The sequence below is a fragment of the Sorex fumeus genome, unplaced genomic scaffold, assembly GCF_029834395.1.
Source record: "Sorex fumeus unplaced genomic scaffold, SorFum_2.1 ptg000166l, whole genome shotgun sequence".
In the NCBI taxonomy this organism is placed as follows: Eukaryota; Metazoa; Chordata; class Mammalia; order Eulipotyphla; family Soricidae; genus Sorex; species Sorex fumeus.
Window position 1 is genome coordinate 5,062,218 of NW_026606223.1, and position 25,078 is coordinate 5,087,295.

Below are 25,078 nucleotides of genomic sequence, written 5' to 3' on the forward strand. Positions count from 1 at the left end.
GGCTTCCTCCTGACTCTGTGCTGTAGGATCACTCCTGGCTGTGCTTGGGGCATCGGGTGAGCTGCTGGAGAGGGAGCTCTGGTTGGCTGAATACAAGACAAGTGCCTTTCCGGCTGTCCTGTCTTGCCCCAGGAGTGTGCAGTCTTGGAGGGACAGGCCAGAATGTCTGGTTTTGGGGCTGGAGCGATAGCACAGCGGGGAGGGCGTTTGCCTTGCACGCAGACAACCCAGGTTCGATTCCCAGCATCCCATAGGGTCCCCTGAGCACTGCCAGGAGTCATTCCCGAGTGCAGAGCCAGGAGTAACCCCTGAGCATCGCTGGGTGTGACTCAAAAAGCCAAAAACAAATAAAGAAATACATAAAACCAGAACATCCCATATGGTCCCCGGCACCTCCAGGAGTGATTCTTTTTTTTTTTTTTCTTTTTGGGTCACACCTGTCGATGCACAGGGGTTATTCCTGGCTCTGCACTCAGGAATTACCTCTGGCGGTCTCAGGGAACCTTATGGGATGCTGGGAATCGAACCCGGGTTGGCTGCGTGCAAGGCAAGCGCCCTACCCGCTGTGCTATCACTCCTGCCCCTTTTTGGCTTTTCTTGGGGGGAAGGGGTGTTACACCTGTCAATGCTCAGGGGTGATTCCTGAGTTTAGAGCCAGGAGTAACCCCTGAACACGGCTGAGGGTGGCACCCCTGCCCTCCCCCGCAAATGATACTACCAGACACGTTGACTGCTAGAATCTGGTTCTGTGGACAGGTGGGGTTAGGTCATTCTTTGTTGGCTTGGTTGGGGGGCGGGGTGGCAGGTTGTCCTGTTCAGGTTATTGGGAGACCGGAACCAGCAACCAGCAGCAACCCAAACTGTGCCAGACACTGAAAACGGTGCCCAGTGGGAGAGGGGCAGAATCGGCAGACTCCCGCTGCAGGTCTGGAGAATCCTGTTCTCTCCTGCCTGCGCGTGGCCAGGGCTGGCCACAGGCACTGACCACCAGGAGCGGCTCCGTGGACCAGCCCCTCCTCTGCCCGCTCCCAGCCCGCCTCACCTCAGCGGCAGTAGAAACTCTCATTTCCGACCCTTCATTCCTGCCTTCCCGAACTTGCTGCAATATTTACCCTTCGTTCTTTCGTAGGACACAGTCGTGGGTTTCAATATATTACTGACGACTCGGAGGCTAATTGGAGCGAGAAATTGTTCGATACCAATTTGGGGTTTGATAAAACGGTGTCAAGACGAGAGATCTCAAGACATGGGGGGCAGGGGCATCATTAGTTAAGTGGGGATTGTTGCAATTAGCAGAATTTGCAGCCATAAATCATCTTCCCAGAAGGGCTCTGGGCCAGGACACTGAGAAAAGTGGACATTTGGCCCCATAATAAAGCAGTCTCTGTGACTTATAAGCTGCGTTTCAGATGTGATTTTTCATTCAATGTCGAAATCTCAGGAAGCAGGAATCGGAAGCACTTCATCCAAGGCCGAGTCTTTTTTTGGAGGGTGAGGGCACACCCGGTGGTGCTCAGGGCTTACTCCTGGCCCTGCACTCAAAATTACTCTTGGCAGTGCTGGGGGGTGGGGTGGGGCGTCATATGAGGTGCTGGGGATTGAACCTGGGTCAGCTGCATGCAAGGCACTGTGCTATCTCTCTGGCCCTCAGGCTCAAGTGTTGGTGGTCAACTCAGTGAATGTCACTGCCCCCAATATTGGTCCACGAGGAGATAAAGGCCACGCTTCTGTTTCCCCAGACCTAAATCTCCCATTTCCCACATCAAAGCAGTGGCATGACTCAGCCCTTGGCCACTTACCGCATGAGTCCACGGTGTCCCGAAGGACCCTCATTGGGCCACAGCTTAGCTGACTGATGACTAAGGGGCTCAAGGGTTCCCTCGGGTGCGCCCGGAGGGAAGTGCCCTTCTCCCATCGGGCGCTAAGTGCCCTGCCCAGCACAACTACACACGGCCTCTGCCGGCTCTCCTTCCGCTTCCCTGAAACCCTGTTCCATCGTCCACTAGCTCCCAGTTGGCCCATCTTCCCGGTCCCTCGCATCCAGGGGGAGAGTCAGTCTACTGTGACTCTCTCAGCTGCTGGCTCAGGCCTTCCAGAGGAGGAATCAAGCACTGTCTGTCTCCCGTGATGGCAGTTCGACGTGCTGCACGGTTCAGCCACTCAGCTGAGTGCCTGGAACACACGTGGTTTATCCATTCACCTGTGGGTAAGCTCTCAGGAGGCTTTTGTGAATCATTCTACTATGGGGGCTGGAGGGACAGTACAGCGGGAAGGGCATGTCACCTTGCATGTGACCAGTCCACGTTCGATCCCCCGGCATCCCATATGGTGCCCCGAGCGTTGCCAGGAGATTACAGAGTGCAGAGTTAGATTACTAACCTTTGAGCATTGCTTGGGTGTGACCGAAAAAGCCAAAATATAAATAAATAATGTTGCTATGTGCATGGCTTTATAAATACCTCTTGGTGTGGCTCTGCTTTCCACTGTTTTGCAGACATATATATTCTCAGAAATAAGATAATTCTGTTTTTTTTTTTGGGGGGGTGACACACCCAGTGGGGTGACCTCTGGTGGGTCAGGAGACCATATGGGATGTCGGGAATTGAACTGGGCTGAGCTGCTGGCAAGGCAAGTGTCTCATCCACTGAACTCTGAACTCTGTCCGGTCCCAGCATGTTTAATTCTTTGAGGAACTGCTGTGTTGTTTTCTGCGGTTGCCCTATTTTACATTCTCACCAACTATAATCCCTCTGATGTACTTAATTTTTTTTTTGCTTTTTGGGTCACACCCAGCGATGAACAGGGGTTATTCCTGGTTCGTGCAGTCAGGAATTACTCCTGGCCATCCTCGGGGGATCATATGGGATGCTGGGTTGGGCCGCATGCAAGGCAAACGCCCTACCTGCTGTGCTATCACTCCAGCCCCTCCTGTACTTAATTTTATATGCCCCTCATATCTCTGCCAAAGTCATTTACTGTTGATTCATTCATTTGTTTTTTGTTTTGTTTTGGCTTGGCGGCTACACCCAGTAGTGCTCAGGGTTTACTCCTGGCAGACTTGGAAACTTAAATAGGATGCCGGGGATGGAACCCAGGTTGTCCATGTGCAAGGCAAATGCCCTCCCCGCTCTAAGCCCCATTCATCACTGTTTGTGAGGTCTGTGGTCTGTCGCTTCGGCTAAGGGATGGCCAAGGGGTCTGCTTGAAAAGGAAATGGCACAGAATCAGTAATGACACATTTTCTTTTTATTACTTTTCGGACTACAGCAGGCAGTGCTAAGGGCTCCTGGCTCTGCACTCCGGGATCAACCACTTCTGGCGCCAGACCCTGGTGCTGGAGGACCCTATGGGATGCGGGAGATAGAATCTAAGCTGCTGGACTTTGGCTCCTGTACTGATACATAGTTAACTGTGTTATAAAAGGAACTCACTGGCTGCCAGATGTAGAAGACGGGCAGGTAGACCTAACTTGGAGGGAAATTTGAACTGAGAGAATGAAGAACTGAGAACAGAGGCTTGGAGGTGTTGTAGCAGTTATGCGCCAGGGGAGGCAGTGAAGATGGAGAGAGAGAGAGAGAGAGAGAGAGAGAGAGAGAGAGAGAGAGAGAGAGAGAGAGAAAGTACACAGGAGGCAGGGTGCTTGCCTTGCACATGATTATGTACACAGTGGACTCAGGTTTGATCCCCAGCATCCCATATGATCCTCTGAGCACTGCCAGGAGTGATTCCTGTGTGCAGAGCCAGGAGTAAGCCCGGAGCATCGCTGGCTGTGACCCCAAAACAAAACAAACAGCAGAGCTGAAGTGGGCTTAGGGGAAAAGAGCCCACCCTGCTTCACCTAGACCTGCTCCATTACCGGGAGTGAGTGCGTTCCAGCACACAGCACGCATTGGAGTTTGTTTTCCCACCAATGGGAATAAAAAATCCTTTTGATGAGAATAAAATGGGATTATGGGTCTTAGATGTTATAAACAGTAAGGCTTCTGCATCGGTGAATTTCCCAACAACTTCTGCCTAGAGAGAATGATTGGATTCTCCAAACCTGTCACCGTCCACCAAAGCATTTTAATGTCTAATCTCAACTTTTCTAATCATCTGTTTCTTTTCCTAACTCTGGTCCCACCCAGGTCTTTGGGTTAAGGGGTATTAAATAATCCAATAATTTTAAGGATTAAGCAATGTCCTTCTATTTTTCCCAGCTCTGTTCTCCCATCCCCCTCCATCTGGGTTGTTCCTCCAGATCTTACCTCCTGGGTGCAGCTGGGAATCTGGAAAAAGATTCCAACTCTGCCCTTAATGTTCTGTTCTTTCCTTGACACGAGATCCCTGTCAGGCTTCTGTTTGAGGAATCATTTCTTTCTTTTAATTTTGGCTTTTTGGATCACACCCAGCGATGCACAGGGCTAACTACTGGCTCATGCTCTCAGGAATTACTCCTGGTGGTCCTCGGGGGGACCCTATGGGATGCTGGGAATCGAACCCAAAGCCCTACCCACTGTGCTATTGCTCCAGCCCTGAGGCATCATTTTTTTTGAGTAGGTCTATAGAAGTTATTTCCATTGATCTCACGTTTTCCAGGACCGGCTGAAGGGAGTGTTTTTTATTTATTTTTGCTTTTTTTTGGGTCACACCCAGCAATGCACAGGAGTTATTCCTGGTTCATGCACTCAGGAATCTCTCCTGGCGGTGCTCGGGAGACCATATGGGATGCTGGGAATTGAACCTGGGTCTGCCGTGTGCAAGGCAAACGCCCTACCCGCTGTGCTATTGCTCCAGCCCCGAAGGGAGCGTGTTTTATTTGAGCACAACTGGTTCACTGTTCGCTCTCTTGTGTATCTCTTGTGTATCTTCTTGTGTATCTCTTGTGTATCTTCTGCACAAGATATGAGGGGAATGAGGGGAAGAAGGCTAGGGTCTAGGGATGGATCCTCAACGGGGCTCCCCCAAATCGCTGACATCTTGGAACATAGGTCCTCGTGATGTCAGGGGATAAAAAGCAAACTGGAAAGATGCTTGGCAATGAGTATGTCTACTTCACGCTCCCTGTGCCATAGACTGGGGGTTCGATCAATGATTATCAGCACCACCTGGGGAGTCAAACAGTACAATTTTACTCCCAAGCAGAAAGGACTGCTGCTAACACGACTGCCAACAAAAGTGACTCCACGTAAACAACCACGTCTTAAATGAGACGCTCCTTTAAATCACTAATCATTCTGGAGCCGCCAAGCTACACATCCTTTGAGATCTGTAAATTACATCTGTGGTCGGCTACATTCTTACACTGAAAAGGTGTGGGGAATAGAAGCAGATTAGTGGGTGAGGCACCTGTGAATCCGTTTTCTGACTAGTCTGAGAATTCTCCGTGGCCGCCATGTATCAGAAAACGAAATTCTTACCTTTCCAACTTGGGGCGTTGGCTCTGTCATTCTATCTTTTTTGCTGTCGGGGGTTTATGGAAAACAATGCAAAATATTTTCAAACCTACTCAGAGACGCGGGAGGTTTCCCTCCCTTCTTCCAATAAGTTCTCGCTAATGGTCCCTGAGTATCAGAAAAATGATCAAGCTGATTTATTTTCTGCCTGGGGTTGTCCAAATGCCCAGGTGATCTCATTTAGGACCCCCACATTCTATTTTCCTCGCATTCCTGATGAACTTGTAAGAAACTCGTACAAGCTGGGAACATGATGAACTAATTGAGAAAGCACAAAGTGTTCTCTCTGAACAGTCCTTTCCAATGAAGTAAATCCAACTAAGACAAGAGCGTTCATGAAAACAGAAGCAGGGGAGACCCAGGAGCTAAGTTTTTTTTTTTTTGTTTTTTTTAGTAGCACTTTCTATGTGGAACAGAGAATGACTACGTCACACAGTTTTAGAAAATTCCAAGTAGTTCTAAGGCCAGAGGAGTCTCCTAATTTTTTTTTCCATAATTAAGTCCATGTATACAAAATTACAAAAAAAATCCAGTCCTTAATAGCAATAATGATAAGAAACTGCTACTCCAGGGGAGATGGCAAAGCACTACCTTGGAATAAAATATGATGTTATCCGACATTTATGGCTCATGAGGGAAAAATGCAATTGCTTGCTATTTCGATTTTATCTCGGACTATATTGGCTTTTAATCTGCCCTTTCTGTATTTAGAACTGAGTCCTTTTAAAGTGTTAAAAAAAAAAATCCCCAAGCCAGAAATCAGGATCGCACTGGAATAAACCAAACTGGGTGGATTTGAATCCTGGGAGTTATGATTGACCGTTTAGAGAAATTTCATTGTGATGAGGGGATAATCTGGAATTTTGGAACTCGAAGACCACTTTTTTCCTAAGAGAGAAGACGGGGTACGAGGATTGAATAACGCTCCAGGCATCTCGACACTCACTATAAATATTTTCCCCAAAACGAACACGGGAGGGGCCAGAGCTGAGCTTTTTTTCTTGTTTGTGTCTTGTTTTTCGCGTAGAGGCACCAACGGGGCAAAAACAACCCGCCGCATAAAGACCCCGTCTCCCGACTTGCGCGGATAGGAACCTGATAAAAGTAATTCTCTGCAGCGCACTGCCCAGCCGGCTCCTTCGGAAACCTTTGCAAGAAGCCCCTCTTTTTTTTTCCACCGAGTACACAACTATTTTTGTTTTTTTCTCGGCCGGGGCCCGGGGCGAGGACCGCGCCTGGGGGGGTTTTCGGCCCCGACGCAGCCAATGTGAGCCCGGATGCTAATTAGTTGCGCTCCCGAGATGAACACGCCTTTGTCGCCGGCCCGGCCGGACTACAAGGCCCAGCATGCCTCGCCCCTCCCTGATCAATGAGGGTTTATTTAAATGATCTCTGAGGTCTTGGACCCAGGCCAATCAGCTGTCAGGGCTCATGATAAATCGCAATGCATTATTGATAATAATAATTACTGGGACATGCGCGTTCCGGCCGGAGGGGGGTACATTTCCCAACTCCAGGAATTTGTGGCGGAGTGGGCAAATCCTCGCGGCTCTCCCGGCGCCCCCATGCTCGCACCATGTCGAGGCGCAAGCAGGCGAAACCCCAACACATCAACTCCGACGAGGACCAGGGCGCGCAGCAGCCGCCCGCCGAGCCCGCAGAGACGGCGCCGGCGGCGGGGGAGCCGGGTGAGCGGGGCCGGGGCGCACGCCGGGGCGGGCGGGCGGGCGGGCTCGCTCGGGACGCGCGCGGGACCCCCGCGGCCCAGATCTGGGGGGCGCCGGCCGGGAGGAGGGGGTCGCCCGGAGCGCGTCCTCCCGGGCCCCGCGCCCCGGTGCGTTTTGCACTTTTCTCCCCGCTTCAAAGTTTGCCTTGGGTGGGTGGGTGGGTGGGTGGCGTGGGGGTTGGGGTGGATCTGCGCTTATTGTAAAGTGGACCCCCCCCACCCTCTCCTGTTCCCGAAAGTTCCTTGTCCTTGTCCTCTGCCCCTCTCTTAATTGGTTCCACTCCCCTCACCCCTAACCTTCCCCCCCAACTTGTAACTTAGGTTCGCCCCCCCTCCTCCCTCGCTGGCGCCGCTTGTAAAAAAAAAAAAAAGAGATCCCGGGGGTCCCCTTCTCTCTTCGGGGGGCTGCTCTAGGTTTCAGGGGGCATCGGGAGCACCCCGGCTGGGCACCCCCGCTCGGGAAGGGGCAGGGGGGGTCGCGCGCCACCCCCCACTCCGGGCCGGGCGCGGGGGGAGGGGGCGCGACGTCGTCCCCCCGGGCCGGGTGCGGGCCACCCGCGCCGGGCGCTGGGGGGCTGGGGGGGCGCGGGCCGGGGTCCCGGGGCGCCGATCTCGCCCTAACCTTTCGGGCCTGACCTCCAGCCATCTTTGATTTCCGACTTCCTAAAAATAACCGCGGCCGCGCCGGGGGGCGCCGGCCCCGGGGGGACCCCCCGAGCGCGCCGCCGCTGCACCGACCGGGCGCCCGCGGCTCCTGCAGGGCGCGCCCCGGGGGTGCGGGCCGAGAGGTCGGGCCAGGGCGCGCCCCGGGGGCGCCCCCAGCCCACGCTTCCGCAGCCCGGCCGGGTCGACGGCAGTTCGGGACCCCCCCAACCCCCTGCCCTCTGCACCCCCAGCTCCCGAGGCCCCGCGCCCCGGAAGGGTGATGAGGGGCCGGGCGGGTGCGCGCTGTGCCCCCCGGCCCGGCCCGCCAAATTGTCGCCCGATAAGTTTGCGGCGCAGCGTGGGGGGAGGGGACTTTGGCGCTCGGGCCCGAGGGGGTCGCCCCGCGCCGCTCGCCGCCCGCCTTCTAATTCCGCCCGCCGCTCCCCGGGCACTCGGAGACGCGACCCCCTTGCAAGGGTCGATGCTTTTTGGGGGGCGCGCTACTGTGTCCTCCCCACCTTTTTATTTTTTTTCCTCCCACCGGGGGAGCGCCTGAGCAGTAATAAATCGCCCCCTGTTTTTTTTTTTTTTTAATTTATTGACTAGGTCTGGGGAGCCCTTATTTCCCTGCAAATGAACATCTTGCTCGGGGGTCGAGGGTTCGGCTTGGGTGGGGGGGGGGTGGAGCGTTTTCCGGGCGCCCGAGGCCCCGGGGGAAGAGCCCTTTGTGCCCGGGGTGGGGGGGGGAGCCGTGGAGAGTTTCTTCGCGGGGCCCACCTGGAACAAAAGGGTTAACCCTCCCCCGCCGGCTTCCTCCCGAGAGGAGGGGCGAGCTCCCGGCTGACCCCTCCCCTGATCCTGCCCTGACCTCCCCTTCCCCCCCTGCCCCTACATATTGGGTGGGCGCGCACCAGCCGGGCTCTGGGTGGTATCGGGCACCTTTAGCGGGGAGCTGGATGCGCCGGACGGGGCGGGGAGTCGGGGGGGCTTCTCGGATGGAGTCTGGCTGGAGTTTGGGATCTGCGGGGCCGAGCGGCGTCGGGATCCGCCGGCCGGGCCGTGCGCCCCCTCCACGCTGGGGTGGGGGGCGGAGGGGGTCGCTATTGATCGCTGGGATTGGAGCGGACGGCCGCGTTGCGCGCGGGTGCCCCCTGCAGGCCCCGCCTGGAGCTGCGCCATGTGCTGAGAGGCGGGTCCCCGCGCAGGTACGGCGCACACCTGATGGGGTGGGGTGAGCCCCGACGGGCGCCCCTGGGCACGCGGGCCTGGAGCTTCCGCGTCCCTGCCCGCGCCCCGTAGTCGCTGCGCAGTCTTTGGGGGCTCTCGGGAAGAATCCCTCGGCCCCAGACTGTGGTAGCGAGCTGCCGCCGTTGAACGGAATGCCGTTTCTCCGAGCGGGGCGTTTAATTTTGCGCGGTCTGCGTTTTTGCATTGAGCAAAACGGAATGGGTTGCTGCAAACTTCTGAGCGGTGCAACATTGGCCGTTCTTGCAAAGCAAGCCAATTTGCGACCCACTTGTGAAGGATGTAGCATTTGAGAGGAAAATGAGGTGTGTGTGTGGGGGGGGGGGAATCAATTAGCAGGTCAAAAAATCTGCAGGTGGGCAGAGTACCCGCAACATAGGAGAAAATTAGCATTTTCTCAAAAGCGTTTCAAATGCCCTTTGTGCTGGGCTGGATTACAACAATTAGGACTCCCAAATTTCCAGTAACTGCCTAGCCTTGGGTAACGAGGCCTGAAAGCGGAGATGCGGGCCGCCAGGATTGTGAGACCAGGGCACTTGGAAGCTCCTGTTTAATTGAGGGAGAGGAAGTCTCGTTAGTGCGTTAGTTAATATTGCAGGGCTGCTTTCTGGGTTTCCAAAAGCCCGGCCGAGCTGCCCCTTTCCCGACAGCCCCTTTTGTTCTATTAAAAATGTACAAGTCGAGATACTTGATCGCGCAGGGCTGGGCTGACTTCCTCCAGGTTGGGGGTGGGGTGGGTGGGGGAGAGGGGTGTGTGAAGGCCCAAGCTTCTCGTGGGTTTTGTGGTGGTCCTTAAACTGGATTTGGGGTAAGCTTTTGAAGTGGACCCGTCAAGCCTGATTCCGTGGCTTTTAACCCTTTGACGCTCCCACAGCATTCTCGTTTGGGTGTTGTCGATCTTTTCTGCAGTGGAGGCTCAGCCTCTTCATTGCAATTGTAGGAGACCTACTGTGTGCTGGCAGATGTGGTCAGTAGTGGATTTTGTCCCAAATGATGAAGACGTTTGGTTTTTACCCACCTTGGAGTTTTTGAGGTGTGCTTTTTGCAGGTTTTAGATTGAGGGCCCTGGAAAGCAAAATCTTGCTATTCTCTGGCACTAAGCCTCTGGAAAATGGTTGAAAAGACATTTTGATGCGTTTTCAAAATCACCCTTGGTGCAAGAGGCTGGAGAGAGAACAGCAGCAGGTAGAGCGCTTGGCCCTGTGTCACACAGGGTTCCAGCTGATTCCTGAGCACAGAACTAGGAGTAAGCCCTCAGCATCACCAGGTACAGCCCAAAAGCCTAAAACGTTTTTGCATCATTTTTGGGTTTGGAACCATAACAGACGCTATTCAGTGGTCATTCCTGGCTTGGGGGCCGCGTGTAGGGCTAGAAGGAGCCCTTTTCTGTTACTTTTTTTTTTTCCTTTCGCCATACCCAGCAGTGCTCAGGGGGTTACTCCTGGATTCCAGAAGAATCACTTCTTGGGGGATCAGGGAACCCAGCCAGGGTCTGCCGCGTGCCTGGCAATCGCTGGACCTGCCATACTGTTGCTCCAGCCTCCCTGCCTCCACTTTCGTGTATTTCTGGGTTTTGATCCAACGCCCTTTGAAATACTTTTCTTAGCTCTTCAGCGGTCCTTTTTATTCCAGCTCTGATTTGTCTGTTTCTGACTTGTTTCTCAGACTGCCGAATTCAGGTGTGAACTGAAGCTGGTTAAAGGGGCACTTTGAACTTTTAATACTTACTTACTTCTCATTTCCTTTTTTTTCCTCTCCTCTAAAGTGCTTATCCTTGCGTTGGGGGAGGGGAGATACTGTGTGCTTTAGATAATCTACTCATTGTAGTTCCTTTAATATTGGAATGGGGGGGGGGGAGATAAGCCAGGGCCTAATGCCTTTCTCAAGATATACAGGTTTTCTTTTTTTTTAAAGCATTTTCAGCATCCAATTGGCCCCTAATAGATGAGCTTTCTTCCCATACAATAGTAAGAGTATTTTCTATCCATTTGGCAGTGATTGAATGTAGGACGCCTGCTGGGTTTACCACATTCTTCCAACTTATTGGATAACTGATGCAGAGAGATAACATTCCTAAAATTCGGAGTGGGGGTGGGGTGGGGGAGGGTTGCGCGGCTTGCCTTGTAATCCCTCTGAACTTTGCTTTTTCCTTTGGGGAAGGGTTAACTTAAACCTAGCCGCGATTGTTCATAACTGAGCCCTCTTACTCTTGGGCAAATAGAGCTTCAGTCTCTGCTATTGGTGGTCTGGATGTCGAGTTTTTTTCTTTTTTTTAACTGCAGAAGCAAACAGCCACTGCTGCTTTAAGACTGGGGAGATGTTGGGGGTATTGCTGGGAGACTGCAGAGGCCTTGTGTATACAGTGAGGGCGAGTTGGTATTCAGGTTGTAAATCACTCTTGGGAACTGTTGGGATCCTTTTAGTCAGGGGAGCTTAACCTTTTTGGTGCCAAAGACGGCGCCTCCACAGAATATTAAGGGGGGGGTGCTGAGGAGATCCGCTGAAACGGCTCTTAGAAACCAGGACTTGGGAGACCCATGGGCTGCGTTTAGGAACCTGCAAGTAAGGTGGAGTAGCAGATCTGGGACCCTGGGCCGACCGGCAGAATGGATACTTTATTTTTTTTTATTTTTTATTTATTTTGCTTTTTGGGTCACACCTGACGATGCACAGGGGTTACTCCTGGCTCTACACTCAGGAGTTACTCCTGACGGTGCTCAGGGGACCATATGGGATGCTGGGAATCGAACCCGGGTCGGCTGCGTGCAAGGCAAATGCCCTACCCACTGTGCTATCTCTCCAGCCCAGAATGGATACTTTAAACCTCAGCTTTCTAGGCCAGAGCCGTAGTCTGGCGGGGAGGGCGCTTGCCTGGCAAGTGGCCAACCCAGGTTCAACCCATGACATGACACTCCGCCCACATGGTCTCCTGAGCCCTCCGGGAGCAATCCCCGTGCACCACCGGGCATGACCCAAAACCCAAACTAGACAAACCTCAAAGCTTCTGCTTTTCTGTTTTGCTTTTCTGAGTCACACTCGGTGATGGTTAGGGGTTATCCTGGCTCATGCACTCAGGAATTCCTCCTGGTGGTGCTTGGGGGATCGTATGGGATGCTGGGGATCGAACCTACAGCAAACGCCCTCCCTGCTTGCTGTACTGTCTTACCCGGTCCAAAGCCTCTGCTTTTTTTGTACGATGAAATCAGGGTATGGGAGCCCCATTGAGGAATGCTCCCCAAATCCAGGATCGGGAGAAGCAGTGTTCCGTGGAGGTCGGTTAAAGACCATAAGGCCACCTTTGCGGGCCACTTGAGGGTTTGCGACAAACTGGGTTTCCGGAAAGGGGGGATGAGTCTTGATTTGGGTGAAGGGACAGAAACCTGTATTGATACTGTCGTGGTTTGCGGCCGGACTATGTAGATAATAGATGCACAGTATCTGGGGCCGTTAAACTTGCCTGTGTGGGCATGACTCGGGGGACTGTCGCTTTGAGCCTGTGTAGGGTGGTGAAAGGTTCAAGAAACTTCACATCCCTACTGTGAAGCTTGTTTTCTAAATTAGGCACCGTTGGAAATAAATGGTGAGGGAGACCAAGCAAACCCATGCAATGCTGTGTTAGATACAGTGGAAAGTTTTGGCGGGCCACTCCCGGTGGTGCTCAGGACTTAATCCTGGCTCTGTACTCGGGGTCAACTCCTAGCACTGCTCTGGGGGACCAAATGGGGTACCAAGGATTGAACCCAGGTCAGCTGTCTGCAAGGGCAAGTGCCCTACCCACTGCACTGTTTCTCTGGCCCACCAAGTAATCTTTAGGTGGTAACTGCTGTCCTGGAGACAGTTCTCAGTTTCCACATCTGCAAAGTGGGAGCACTAGTGTTTGGTGTATGACTGTGAAGATGAGTTAAGAATGAAGGGTTTGGGGGTGTGTGGAGGATGATGGTGCTGTTTGGGACTTGGGGTTCCCTTTTGTGGGGCCTGGTGGCCCCTTTGCAGAAAAATCACTTGTACGTCCTCTCCCCCAAATCTCTCTCTTTAATTAAGCAAACTAGCAGGAAAGCTCCCCCCACTGGCACTAGAAGTTCCTACCCCCCTGGATATGGGCGGCGGTGTGGGGAACAGGATTATTGCCCACTTTGCATAGCTGCTCTTATAAGCTGGGGTGAGCCTAGTTTTTATTATTTTATTTTTTATTTTTTACAGTGCATCTGCATCTTTTTTTCTTTTTTTAGGACTGTTTGGGTTTTGGGTTTTATATTTTTATTTTATTTTATTTTGCTTTTTGAGTCACACCCAGTGATGCTCAGGGGTTACTAGGAATCACTCCTGGCGGTGCTCAGGGGACCACGTGTGATGCTGGGAATCGAACCCCAGGTCGGCCGCGTGCAAGGCAAACACCCTCCCCGCTGTGCTATTGCTCCAGCTCCGCATCTTTAATATTTATGCGGGCTTACATATTCTGTAAGTAGGCATTTATCCGGCTTAATACTAGAAATCTACCCTAGTGAATTTAACACCTTGGATTTCTACCGAAGTTGTTGCAAGTTGTTGATACAGAATTGCGCTCCTGCCTTTCAGCCCTTCCTTGAAAGTCCTGGGAATGAGTCTGCATGGATACTTAGTGCGGAGCCTGGGAATTGATCTTGTTTGTAACCCTTTCTTCCTACATGGCGTGTGGGGGGGTGTGGGAAGAGGGACTCCTGGGGCTTCCCCTCCCCTGCCTGGGGCCGTGACTGCACTTCCTAATGCTTTCAATGAATGGTCCAGACCCCTGGGAAGATGCTTAATGTGTTTATTTGGGCTTTGGATCTCAGGGGTCACTCCTGGCAGACTCAGGACCATACAGGATGCTGGGGATCAAACCTGGGTCAGCTGACCGCAAGGCAAACACTCCACCCTCTGGACCCCGCTCTCAGGAAACTTTCGCAAGCCACGCCCCCTCACCTGGCCTCCCCCCTCCCCCCAGTACATCTCTGGGGTCTTAGAAGAGGAAAGAAAGTTGCAGTTCTAAGAAGAAACATGGTAGGAAGCGTCAGGGTTCAGTGGAAGGTCTGAGTGAGCACTGCCTGCGGGGCAGAAGGGGCTGGAAGCCAAGTGGCTGAATGTTGGTTCCCTGCCTTGGTTTCCCCTTCTGAGCTGTGAGCGGGACCTCATTTAGTCTCCTGTGTGTTTCGAATGGCACCCGGCATAGTCGATCCCGTCAAGCGCTATTGTTTTGGAATCACTGATTCGTTTTCCATTGGTGCTGCCGTGACCCCAGGCGGGCTTGAATGGGCGCTGGGACGGTGGCTTAGAGGCGCCCCGTGTCAGGACATCAGCTTCTCTGAGCCCAGCCCTGCCCTTCCCCAGGAGTCAGGGACGCACGCCAGGTGTGCTCAAGGCCCCGGGTTTGATGTCTGGGCTTACATGACACTCCCTGCCTCTTGGCACCACTGCCTGTGCTCTTGGTGGGTCCCTTCAGTGTCATACTGTTGGGCCCAGTGACAGCACTTGGCTGTCCTCTTGCCTGCTCAGCACTATTCTGGAGCCCCAGAACAGAAGAGGTGAGGAGCGAATGTCCACTGATCACCAATGCTGTGTGCCCTGCCAATGCCCAGCAGGTACAAGCCTGTCTGGAAGAGGCTGCCAAGGTCACTTTAATGCCCAACCCGACGGAAAATTGAGAGGCTTTTTTTTTTCCCTTTTTGGGTCATACCCGGCGATGCACAGGGGTTATTCCTGGCTCATGCACTCAGGAATTACTACTGGTGGTTCTTGGGGGACCATGTGGGATACTGGGAATCGAACCTGGGTCGGCTGCGTGCAAGGCAAACACCCTCCCCGCTGTGCTATTGCTCCAGCCCTGGAGAGACTTGTTTTAAGGTTACTCCCTCCCACATTGCTACTGGCCACACCCTCTCTCCATCTCCAGGGCTTTATTCTGGGGGCTGGGGGAAGATTTTGGCGGGGGGGCTTTTGGGGTCACATCCGGCAATGCTCAGGGGTTGCTCCTGGCTCTGCACCCAGCAATCACTCCTGACAGTGCTCAGGGGACCCAATGGGATGGCGGGGATCGAACTCAAAATGGCTGCCATGCAAGGCAAAGGCCCTCCCTGCTGTATTATTGCTCTGGGCCAATAGTGGTTTTTTTTTTTTTTTCTTTTCAGGTCACACCCGGCGATGCTCAGGGGTTACTCCTGGCTTTGCACTCAGGAATCACTCCTGGTGGTGCTCGGGGGACCATATGGGATGCTGGGAATCGAACCCGGGTCGGCTGCGTGCAAGACAAATGCCCTACCACTATGCTAACACTCCAGCCTCCCCGATGGTGTTTTTATCCCGCACCACATACATGGTAGACTGTACCCCCCCGCTTCTGTCATTGTCTCTGGCCTCCAAATCCTGTGGGTGTTTTTGTTGGTTTTGATTTGGGGGCCCTGTGGCTTGAGCTCGGTAGAGTCTCTGGCCCCCTAACCCTCATGGGGATGGAGGGACTGTGTCTGTTCTGCACGTGACTGGCACTGTTGTGTGCCCCCTCGCCCTTCCCACAAACCAAATACTATGTGTTTAAGATGAGGAACCACCCAGGCATTGAGGCCAGTGATTGTTAGTTTTCCGCACACATGCTCCAAACAGCACCCTTCGCTCCCCAATCTGTGCATTTCTCCTTAAAATACAAATGGACCCTTTTATTTATTTTTCTCTTTCTGGGTCATACCCGGCGATGCACAGGGGTTGGTTGCACAGGGGTTAACTCCTGGCGGTGCTCAGGGGATAATATGGGATTCTGGGAATAGAACCCAGGTCAGCCGTGTACAAGGCAAACTCCCTACCCACTGTTCTATCACTCCAACTTCCCTTTTTTTTTTTTTTTTTTGCTTTTTGGGTCACACCCCAGCAGTGCACAGGGAGTTACTCCTGGCTCTGCACTCAGGAATAACTCCTGGCGGTACTCAGGGGACCATATGGGATGCTGGGAATCGAACCCAGGTTGGCTGCGTGCAAGGCAAACTCCCTACCTGCTTTGCTGTTGCTCCAGCCCCCAGCTTCCCTTTTTCATTTTTTAGAAACCTTTTTTTCTTTTTGTGGGGAGTACACCCAGCAGTGCTCAAAAGTTACATTTGGCTCTGCACTCAGGGTTCCCTTCTGGTGGCACTTGGGACCCTGTGGATGCTGGGGATCAACAAACAGCTTGGCTGCATGTGAGACAACTCCCCTACTTACTGGTCCGTTGCTCCACTCCTCAAAAAACAACTTTGAGCCAGAGCCGGCAATGCTCAGGGCTTCCTCCTGGCTCTGTGCTCAGGGGTGTTTCCTGGTGGTGCCTGGGATTAAGCCCAGGCTGACTGTGATGAGACGGGGGCCTCAGCTCGGGTCCTCTCTCTAGCCCTGTGGGAACCCATTTTTTCTCACCTGAACATTTGCCGACAGGGAACTGGAGAGACAGCAGGTGGGGAAGACCCTTCCCTTGTACCAGGTCTTCCCAGGATTAGGCCTGGCACCACGTGGTCCCTTGGGCACCTCCAGGAATATTTTCTGAGCATAGAGACGGAGTAAGCTCTGAGCAACAGTGCAATACTGGTTTGGCCCAAAGGGCCCCCCTCTCCCCCCCCAAAAAAAATTGAACCGAACATTTAATTGTCCATGTGTCTGAATCTGCACACATGAGTCTTGCTTTTTGGGTCACACCCGGCGATGCTCAGGGGTTACTCCTGGCTTTGCACTCAGGAGTTAATCCTGGCGGTACTCGGGGAACCATATGAAATGCTGGGAATCGAACCCGGGTGGCCGCGTGCAAGGCAAATGCCCTCCCCGCTGTGCTATTGCTCCAGCCCCTTCTCTGTGAGTCTTGAGAAGCATCCTCCCTCTATTGTAAGATCTGGTGTCATCTGGAAGGCTCCAGAAGGCCCGAATTTGTGCTCACTTCCTTAGCCCACACGGTCCTTCAGTGTTTCAGTGCAGTCTTCCTAGTTTGGGGGACCGTCTCCCTGGCAGTGGTCAGGGTCCCCTTGCTGTCTCAGACCCTTGATGGCTCAGACCTCGTGTGCTGCTGTTCCGGCCGTGCTCGTAGACATTGGGGTGGCCAGAATGAGGGTGGGCCCTGCCCTCTGCTCTGGCGTGGGGTCCGGGCCTCCCACTGTGCCCCGCTCGTGGAGGTGCTGTTTTCTGGCGTGCTCGTGACGCACCCACGCGGGTGCTTGACAGTGCCCGGATTGGCCGCCTGCGAAGCCTGACCTAGCGGTCAGCTACCGCTGGCCCGGTTCCCTGTGTCATTGTTTTGGTTTGGGGGCCACACCCCCACACCGAGCGTCGGGCTGACTCTTGGCGGTGCTCAGTGCTAAGTCAGCGGCACAGCAAGTGCTTTCCTTGGTGTACTTATCCTCCCCAGCCCCTCCCTTCCCTGTTCTAATGATTAGCACGGTGGCGGGATGGAGTCGGCTCCCTCCCTGATGAGAAGGTGCCCTTTGCTCCGTGAATATTCTGTTGTTTTGAGGCCATATCCAGTAATGCTCAGGACTTAACTCCTGGCACTGGTGCTCAGGGATTGCTCCTAGCGGGCTTCGGGGACTCAGTGGGGTTCTGGGGAGCGAATGTGGGTCTCCGGTGTGCAAGGCTCCACTCAGACCCCTGATTGATGATTTTTTTTCCTCGCGCTTTATTTGTTTCTGGGTCACACTCCGAGATACTCTTGGCTCTGCACTTGGGATCACTCTGCAGTGCTCCACGGCCACATGGAACGCCGGGGATGAACCAGGGCCAGCCGTGTGCAGAGCAAGTGCCCTCCCTGCTGGACTGACTGTCCCTGCAGCCCCGTGTCTGTGCCCAGCTCCGGGTCTCCTGCACTTCTGCAGGCATTTCCTGCATGGGTACAGGCATCTAGGGTGCTCCTTATCCCTTCTGGGCGCCAGACAGGTGTTCTGGGGGTGGTGCCCTTCCTGTTCTTGGGAGACTGCAGAGGGGCTGTGTCCTTGTGGGACTGTCAGGGCTGTTAGGACCCCGTCTCTGAGCCGGACATGCTAGGGTAGGGGACAGCTGTGTCCCAGAGGCGCCGCCTAGGCCATGCTTTGAGGGGACCCCCCTCTGCCCCTTGGCCTGTCCTTACCTGCCCCTGCGTCCCCACACACAACTTCAGTTGTGCCCTTGTTGGTGCCCAACCATATCGTGAAGATGAGTCCTTGGCCCCCGCAAGCAGGAAGTAGGGCCAGGACCCCACATTGCACTAGGTGGGCGAGCCTAAGCTTGGAGTCTGAGTCATCTGGAAAAGGGAAAACTAACCCTCTGTGGCCACCAAATTCCTGCAGCACAAGGCACGTGTTTGTTCTTCCTCATCTCATATATCTCCGGCCTAGCTGGGCTTTGGATGTAAACGTTCTTTCCCATTTATCACAGACCCAAGTGCGCGGAGGTGATTCCAGTTACAGTTTCTGTAACTATGTTTCCATTTCTGTAACTTTATGTTTCCGTTTCTGTTAACTGACCGTGTTAATTTACATATTCAGAAACTGTTGAATTTCATTGGACGGGATTATAATAAGCCAGCGGATAAAAAGAGGCTGAACCCGCTGCTCCGGGTCACAGTCCCAGAGAGAGTGTGTGATCCTCCGTGCGTCATTAATTTCTTTCGCGTGCATGTCTCAGGGCCTCAGACCGCCTCGCCGAACGTTCATAGAACATGCCCTGAATTGTCTCTCTCTCCTGTCACAGGGACTCCACTGAGCCACCCAGGCGGCGATGACCCCAGCATGGAGGGGACGGTGGTGGCCAAGCGGCGCCGGCGGGAGGAGACGCTGGTGTGCGAGAGGTGCTGTGCTGAGTGCTTCAGCCCCGCCGAGTTCGTGGAACACAAGAAGAGTTGCACTAAACACCCGCCCGTGCTCATCATGAGTGACGGCCCGGGGCCCGCCGACGACTTCCCCGGGGTTGTGCTGAGCCCCCCGCTGCCCACCAGCCCCGGCCGCCAGGACGGGCCCCCTCGGGAGGACGCGCTGGGGGGCAGCCTCGGGGACCCGCACGAGAAGCCCCTTGGCGCGGAGCCCGGCGGCGGCGGCTACTTGAAGACGGAGGGGGGGGGCCCTACCCGCGCCCCCGCAGGACATGAGCTACGTCCCCAAAGGCAAAGTGGCCAGCACCAACGTCACGCTCCAGGCGCTGCGGGGCACCAAGGTGGCCGTGAACCAGCGCAGCGCGGACGCGCCGGCCGCCCCCCTGCCCGGGGCCAGCAGCCTCCCGTGGGTGCTCGAGCAGATCTTGTGCCTCCAACAGCAGCAGCTGCAGCAGATCCAGCTGACCGAGCAGATCCGCGTGCAGGTGAACCTGTGGGCGTCCCACGCCCTCCACGCGGGCGCCGAGCCCCTCAAGACGCTGGGCGGCCACGTGTCCCAGCAGGTGTCGGCCGCCGTGGCCTTGCTCAGCCAGAAGGCGGGCGGCTCGGCGCTGGCCCTGGACGCCCTGAAGCCGGCCAAGCTACCTCCCGCCACCCCATCCCCCGCCGCCGCCGCCACCGCCGGCCGCGAGGTGTCCCAGGGGCTGGCGGCCCTGGCCCTGAAGCCCGACGGGCCCCGCGTGGTCCCCAACGTCCTCTCGCGGCTGCCTGGCGCCTTGCTACCTCAGGCCCCCGGCTCGGTGCTCTTCCCGGGCTCTTTCTCCACCGTGGCGTTAGACCCGTCCAAGAAAGGGAAAGGGGAGCCCCCCCACATCGCCCCGGCGGACGCCAAGCCCAAAGACGAGTCCGCCCTCTACAAACACAAGTGTAAGTACTGCAGCAAGGTTCTGGGGACCGATAGCTCCCTCCAGATCCACCTGCGCTCCCACACCGGCGAGAGACCCTTCGTGTGCTCGGTCTGTGGCCACCGGTTCACCACCAAGGGGAACCTCAAGGTGCACTTCCATCGGCACCCCCAGGTGAAGGCCAACCCCCTGCTCTTTGCCGACTTCCACGAGCGCGTGGCAGCCGGCGGTGGCGGCGGCCCCCCCTATGTCCCCGTAGACGAAGCGAGTCTCGGCTTAGACAGCAAGCCGGGCCTGGCCGCGGGCCCCCCCCACCTAGGGCTACCTCAGAATCTCCCCGCCGGGACGCACCTCAAGGACCCCCTGGGCGAGCCGCAGCCCGGCCCGTCTCCCGACGGCGAGGAGGGCGCCCGGCTCTCGGGCCTGGGGGCCTCCCCGCAGGGCGGCGGCGGCGGTAATATCAGCAACAGGACGCCCGAGCCGGGCTCCGAGACCCTCAAGTTGCAGCAGCTGGTGGAGAACATCGACAAGGCCACGTCCGACCCCAACGAGTGTCTCGTGTGCCACCGCGTGCTGAGCTGCCAGAGCTCCCTGAAGATGCATTACCGCACGCACACGGGCGAGCGCCCCTTCCCGTGCCGCGTGTGCGGCCGCGCCTTCTCCACCAAGGGCAACCTCAAGACGCACCTGGGCGTGCACCGCACCAGCGCGGCCGTGAAGACGCAGCACTCCTGCCCCATCTGCCAGAAGAAGTTCACCAACGCCGTCCTGCTGCAGCAGCACATCCGCATGCACATGGGCGGCCAGATCCCCAACACGCCGCTGCCCGACCCGCCGTCCGCTGAGCCCGAGGCCGGCGGTGGTGGCCCCACCACGGCTTACGACGACAGCCTCCTCCTTGACGGCCTGGACGGGGACGAGGGCGGCGCCCCGGAGGCACCCGGCACCTCCGCCAAGGGCCCCCTGCCACTGTCCATCCTGGGGCTGCCCGTGCTGGCCCCCCCGGACCCCCCGGGGAAGACGGGCCCCGGCCCCCGGCTCCTCCAGCGACAGAGCAGCAGGGAGAACGGCTCGGTGGAGAGCGACGGCTCGTCCTCGTCCCTGGCGGGAGACCAGGAGTACCCGAGCCGCAGTCCAGACGCCCTGGACGCCGTGTCCTCCCGGGCCCTCTCCCCGGCCACTAGCCAAGCGGAAAGTGCCCGCTCCAGGTCTCCCGAGGCCGGCGGCAGAGCGGAGGGCCCCGAGACCGGCCGCCCCGACGTGGAAGGTGATGGTCCCGGGGGTTTCGCTTCTGTCCCGTTGCGAGCACCAGGCCTGGCCCCGAGGAGCGTGGGTTGAACTGAGCAGCTCCCCCGTTAGGGCCGCTGGCCTCGGAGTCTCTCTGGCCACAGGGAACTCGGTCTTCCCCCCTCCCCTTCCCCCCCACCGCGGTGAGGGCCAGCCTTGCCTTGTGGCGGTCAGCGTGAGTGGGCCTCGACGCCTCAGTTTCATTCTGGGACCTGTGTCCCGAGAGCACCCAGGGGTGGTCTGCAGTAAGCACGGCCAGCCAAGAGCGAGGACAGTGGGGGTTCCTGTGGGGGCTGTAGCCGCCTGACCCCGAGGCTCCCCTTAGGGCTAAGGTCGCGCATGGATCACTGGGGACCGGGCCAGAAGACTCACCTGCCGTATGCCTAGATAAATCTTGAGATTTGATTAATGATGAATGATGGATTAATGGTGAAATGAGGCCAAGCGCGGTATGGCGGTCAGAGCACGCTGGGGCGCTTGAAGGGGAACCCCAGATGCAGGAGTTTGAACCTGGGTCCCGTGTCACCTTTTGACCTTCGCCCCAGAGGTGGTGAATGTTCTCGAAGGCGGGGGAACGTGGCGTCTGAGGTCCGGATTTGCTGCCATGCCAGCAGGATCTGGGACTGGGGGCCAGGAGGCCAGGCGGATCCTAACGGCTGGGCCCTTTGGTCTGTGTGTTCTCCCCGCCAGGTCGGAGCGGTCTCCCCTCGACACTCATCCGATCTTCACGGCCCACCCACGTCAAAGTTGAAGTTCCTGGTGCCTTCGCCGGACCCGGGACCATGTCCCCCGGCCTGATCCCTCTGTTGGGGGCCCAGCCACGACGCCAGGCCAAGCAGCACGGCTGCGGGCGCTGCGGGAAGAACTTCTCCTCGGCCAGCGCACTGCAGATTCATGAGCGCACCCACACCGGAGAGAAGCCTTTCGTGTGCAACATCTGCGGGCGGGCGTTCACCACCAAAGGCAACCTGAAGGTGGGTTCCGGGGGGCTGGGTGGGCTGCCGCGGCACCCAGGTTAGCCCTCCACCCGGGCATGGCACAGCGGCACAGCTCTGTCTCACACACGGCCAGCCTTTGGATTTTCTTTTTTTCTTGGGTCCCACCAGCAACGTTCAGGGGTTCCTCCTGGCTCTGCACTCAGGAATCACTCCTGGCGGTGCTCGGGGGACCCTATGGGATGCCGGGGATCGAACCCAGGTCAGCTATGTGTAAGGCAAACGCCCTACCCGCTGTACCATTGCTCCGGCCCCCAAATGGGTCTTGTTTTCTCCTCTTCTTAGTGGTGCATAAATGACGGTTTGACAGGTGCTGTCTCTTGGTTAGAGCATCAAGGGCTCCGGCCTCCTGAGGCGCCGACTGGCGTGGGTTGCTCCATCCAGCTGCCACAGACTGTGATGACCTTTTTTTTGCCAGAGTCAGGACTGTTGGGCCATGTGTCCAGGGGTGGGAGACCATGTGGTCCCCATGACTGACCGCAGGCCTTCTGCTTGCTACCTTCCTGGCCTGATGCGGCAATTCTGGAAACCCACACTACCCTGTTCAGGGATTGGTTTGCTCGTTTATTTTTATCTGTTTGCTTTTTGTTATTAACCCAGCGATGCTCAGGGTTACTCTTGGCTCTGCACTCGGGAATTACTCCTGGCGGTGCTTGGGGAACCATATGGGATGCCAGGGATCGAACCTGGGTCAGCCGCCTGCAAGGCAAACGCCCTCCCTGCTGTGCTATCGCTCCAACCCCCATCCCATCTCAGGGTTTGGGCTGCAACCCAGAAGGCATTTGTGGAGTAGCAAATGAACGGACTTGTAACTCCCCGGTGACCAGCAGGTACTCCTGGTCACCCCCAGCGGTCACGCTCATGGCTTCCTCCTGGCTCTGCGCTCAGGGAATCACTCCCAGCAGGACCCTGGGAAGTGCTGGGGATTAACCCTGGCTTGGCATTGTGAAAGGGAAGTGCCTTCCCCGGTGTAATAGCACTCTGGTCCTCTTGTGACATTTTGCGTTTGTTTTTCTTTATCTGGTGGGTTGAGAAAATGTTTTTTATGTATACGCATATATATGTGTGTGTATATATATAATTTAAGTTTTCACTAATGTTTTTCATTTTGGGGGCCACACCTGGCTGTACTCAGGACTTAACCCCTGCCACAGGGGTCACTCCTGGCAGGCTGGGGATCATGTGGGGTGGCAGGATAGAACTGTAGTTGGCTGTGTGTGTGCAAGGCAAAAATGCGCGTTGCTTGTCCTCCTGTCACTAACCTGGGTTCAATTCCGGCACCCCATGTGGTCCCTCAACCACCACCTTGGTGATTCCTGAGCACTGAAACAGGCGTAAACCCTGAATACCACTGTATGTAATTTGCTTGTTGATGATTTTCAAGAAATCTGTATTACTGAGCAAAAGTAGGGTTTTTATTTTTAAAAAAATTGAGTTTTTTTTTTTTTTTGCATTTTGAGTCACACCCAGTAATGCTCATGGGTTACTCCTGGCTTATGCACTCAAAAATTACTCCTGGCAGTGCTCAGGGCACCATATGGGATGCTGAGGATCGAACCTGGGTTGGCCGCGTGCAAGGCAGATGCCCTACCCGCTGGACCATCTCTCCAGCCCCCAGGTCGAATCTATTTAATGCATCCTGTGTCTCTGTGTTAAATGAACTCTGGGCCTCACCTTGCCCTCATGGCTCATGTCCCGGCCTTCATTTCCTAGACCTGGAGTAATGGCAGTAGCTCGAAAAGGCCACTGGGTGCCCTGGATCCTGTCTCCCCATCACATGGTCCCCCCAAGACACCACCCTCCTCCCCCCAAAAATGAGCTGTTTGGGTAGAACCAGATCCACACCCAGACCTAGCAGGAACGTGGCCGCCTGTGACCATCATTTGAACACCTTCGTCCCCTGTCCCCACAGGTCCACTATATGACACACGGGGCCAGCAACAGCTCGGCCCGCCGCGGCAGGAAGCTGGCCATCGAGAACACCATGGCGCTGCTGGGGTCCGACGGGAAGAGGACCCCGGCGGCCCCCGAGATGTTCGCCAAGGAGGTGCTGGCCCCGGCCGTGAGCGTGGACCCCGCCGTGTGGAACCAGTACGCCACCATGCTCAACGGTGGCCTGGCCATGAAGGCCAACGAGATCTCGGTCATCCAGGGCGGAGGCATCCCCACGCTGCCCGTGTCGCTGGGCGCCAGCTCCCTGGTCAACAGCAGCCCCCTCGTCAAGCTCGAGGGCTCGCAGGCGGCCCTCGGGGCCGAGGTGGAGAAGCCCCCCGCGGCCGACAGCCTCCCCCCACACCAGTTCCCCCACTTCTTGGAGGAGAACAAGATTGCCGTCAGCTGAGCCCTGCTCGGTTCCTGGGGGGTTGTTGGGGGTGGGGGGGAAACCAGTGCAGCGTTGGACCTCTACAGCCGTTACTTTTTTTGTTTTGTTTTGTTTTGGTTTTTGTTTTTTTTTTTCCATGGGGGGGGGAATCCCTCCCCCCCCCCCTTCCAGTTTCATTTTCTTACTGATGTGCAAAAGATGTTTACAGTAGGGGTCGCCAGCAGCCCTGCAATCACTGAATCGCTCAGCGCTGCTTTGCAAAAGAGACAAGAGTGGAGATGACCAAAATCTGGACGAGATGTCCTCCCCCGCATCCCAGTGTTTACCGGGATTGGGCCTTGCAGAGCAGCTTTGTGACTGGCGACACACAAAATAGACAACCTTGTGTCTCCCCCCCCCCCCGCCCCCAAAGCCCCAAAGGCTGTTTGACATCATGTTGGGGAGGGATGGATGGACCCCAAAGCCTGATGAACAAAGGGCTTAGAGTGGGCGGGGCTATGGCCCCCCCCGGAAATGGTCGCGGGTAACGGATACTGGTCTGTGGGGTCTGTTTAGGGACCTGTTTTGCATGCTTCCTTCCCAACCCAGCACCCCAGAATTTTTTTTTGTTGTCCTTTTTGAATGTACTTTGGGGGGAAAAAATTAGGAAAAAAAGGTTGGAGAATTAGACCGTTTTCCTCCAGCCTGGGAACCTCAAGTAGGATGAAGCCCCCCCCCC

General features: G+C 55.8%; 1 protein-coding gene across 1 annotated transcript; it reads left to right on the top strand.

Annotated features, from left to right (window-relative positions):
• Nucleotides 1-6,942: 6,942 nt before the first annotated feature.
• On the top strand, nucleotides 6,943-24,378 carry SALL4 (spalt like transcription factor 4). Its single transcript, XM_056107474.1, is given in 5 exon segments — nucleotides 6,943-7,123; nucleotides 18,733-19,091; nucleotides 19,093-21,022; nucleotides 21,733-22,016; nucleotides 23,950-24,378. Coding segments are annotated over 5 exon segments (3,114 nt in total). The 5' UTR covers nucleotides 6,943-7,011.
• Nucleotides 24,379-25,078: the final 700 nt, after the last annotated feature.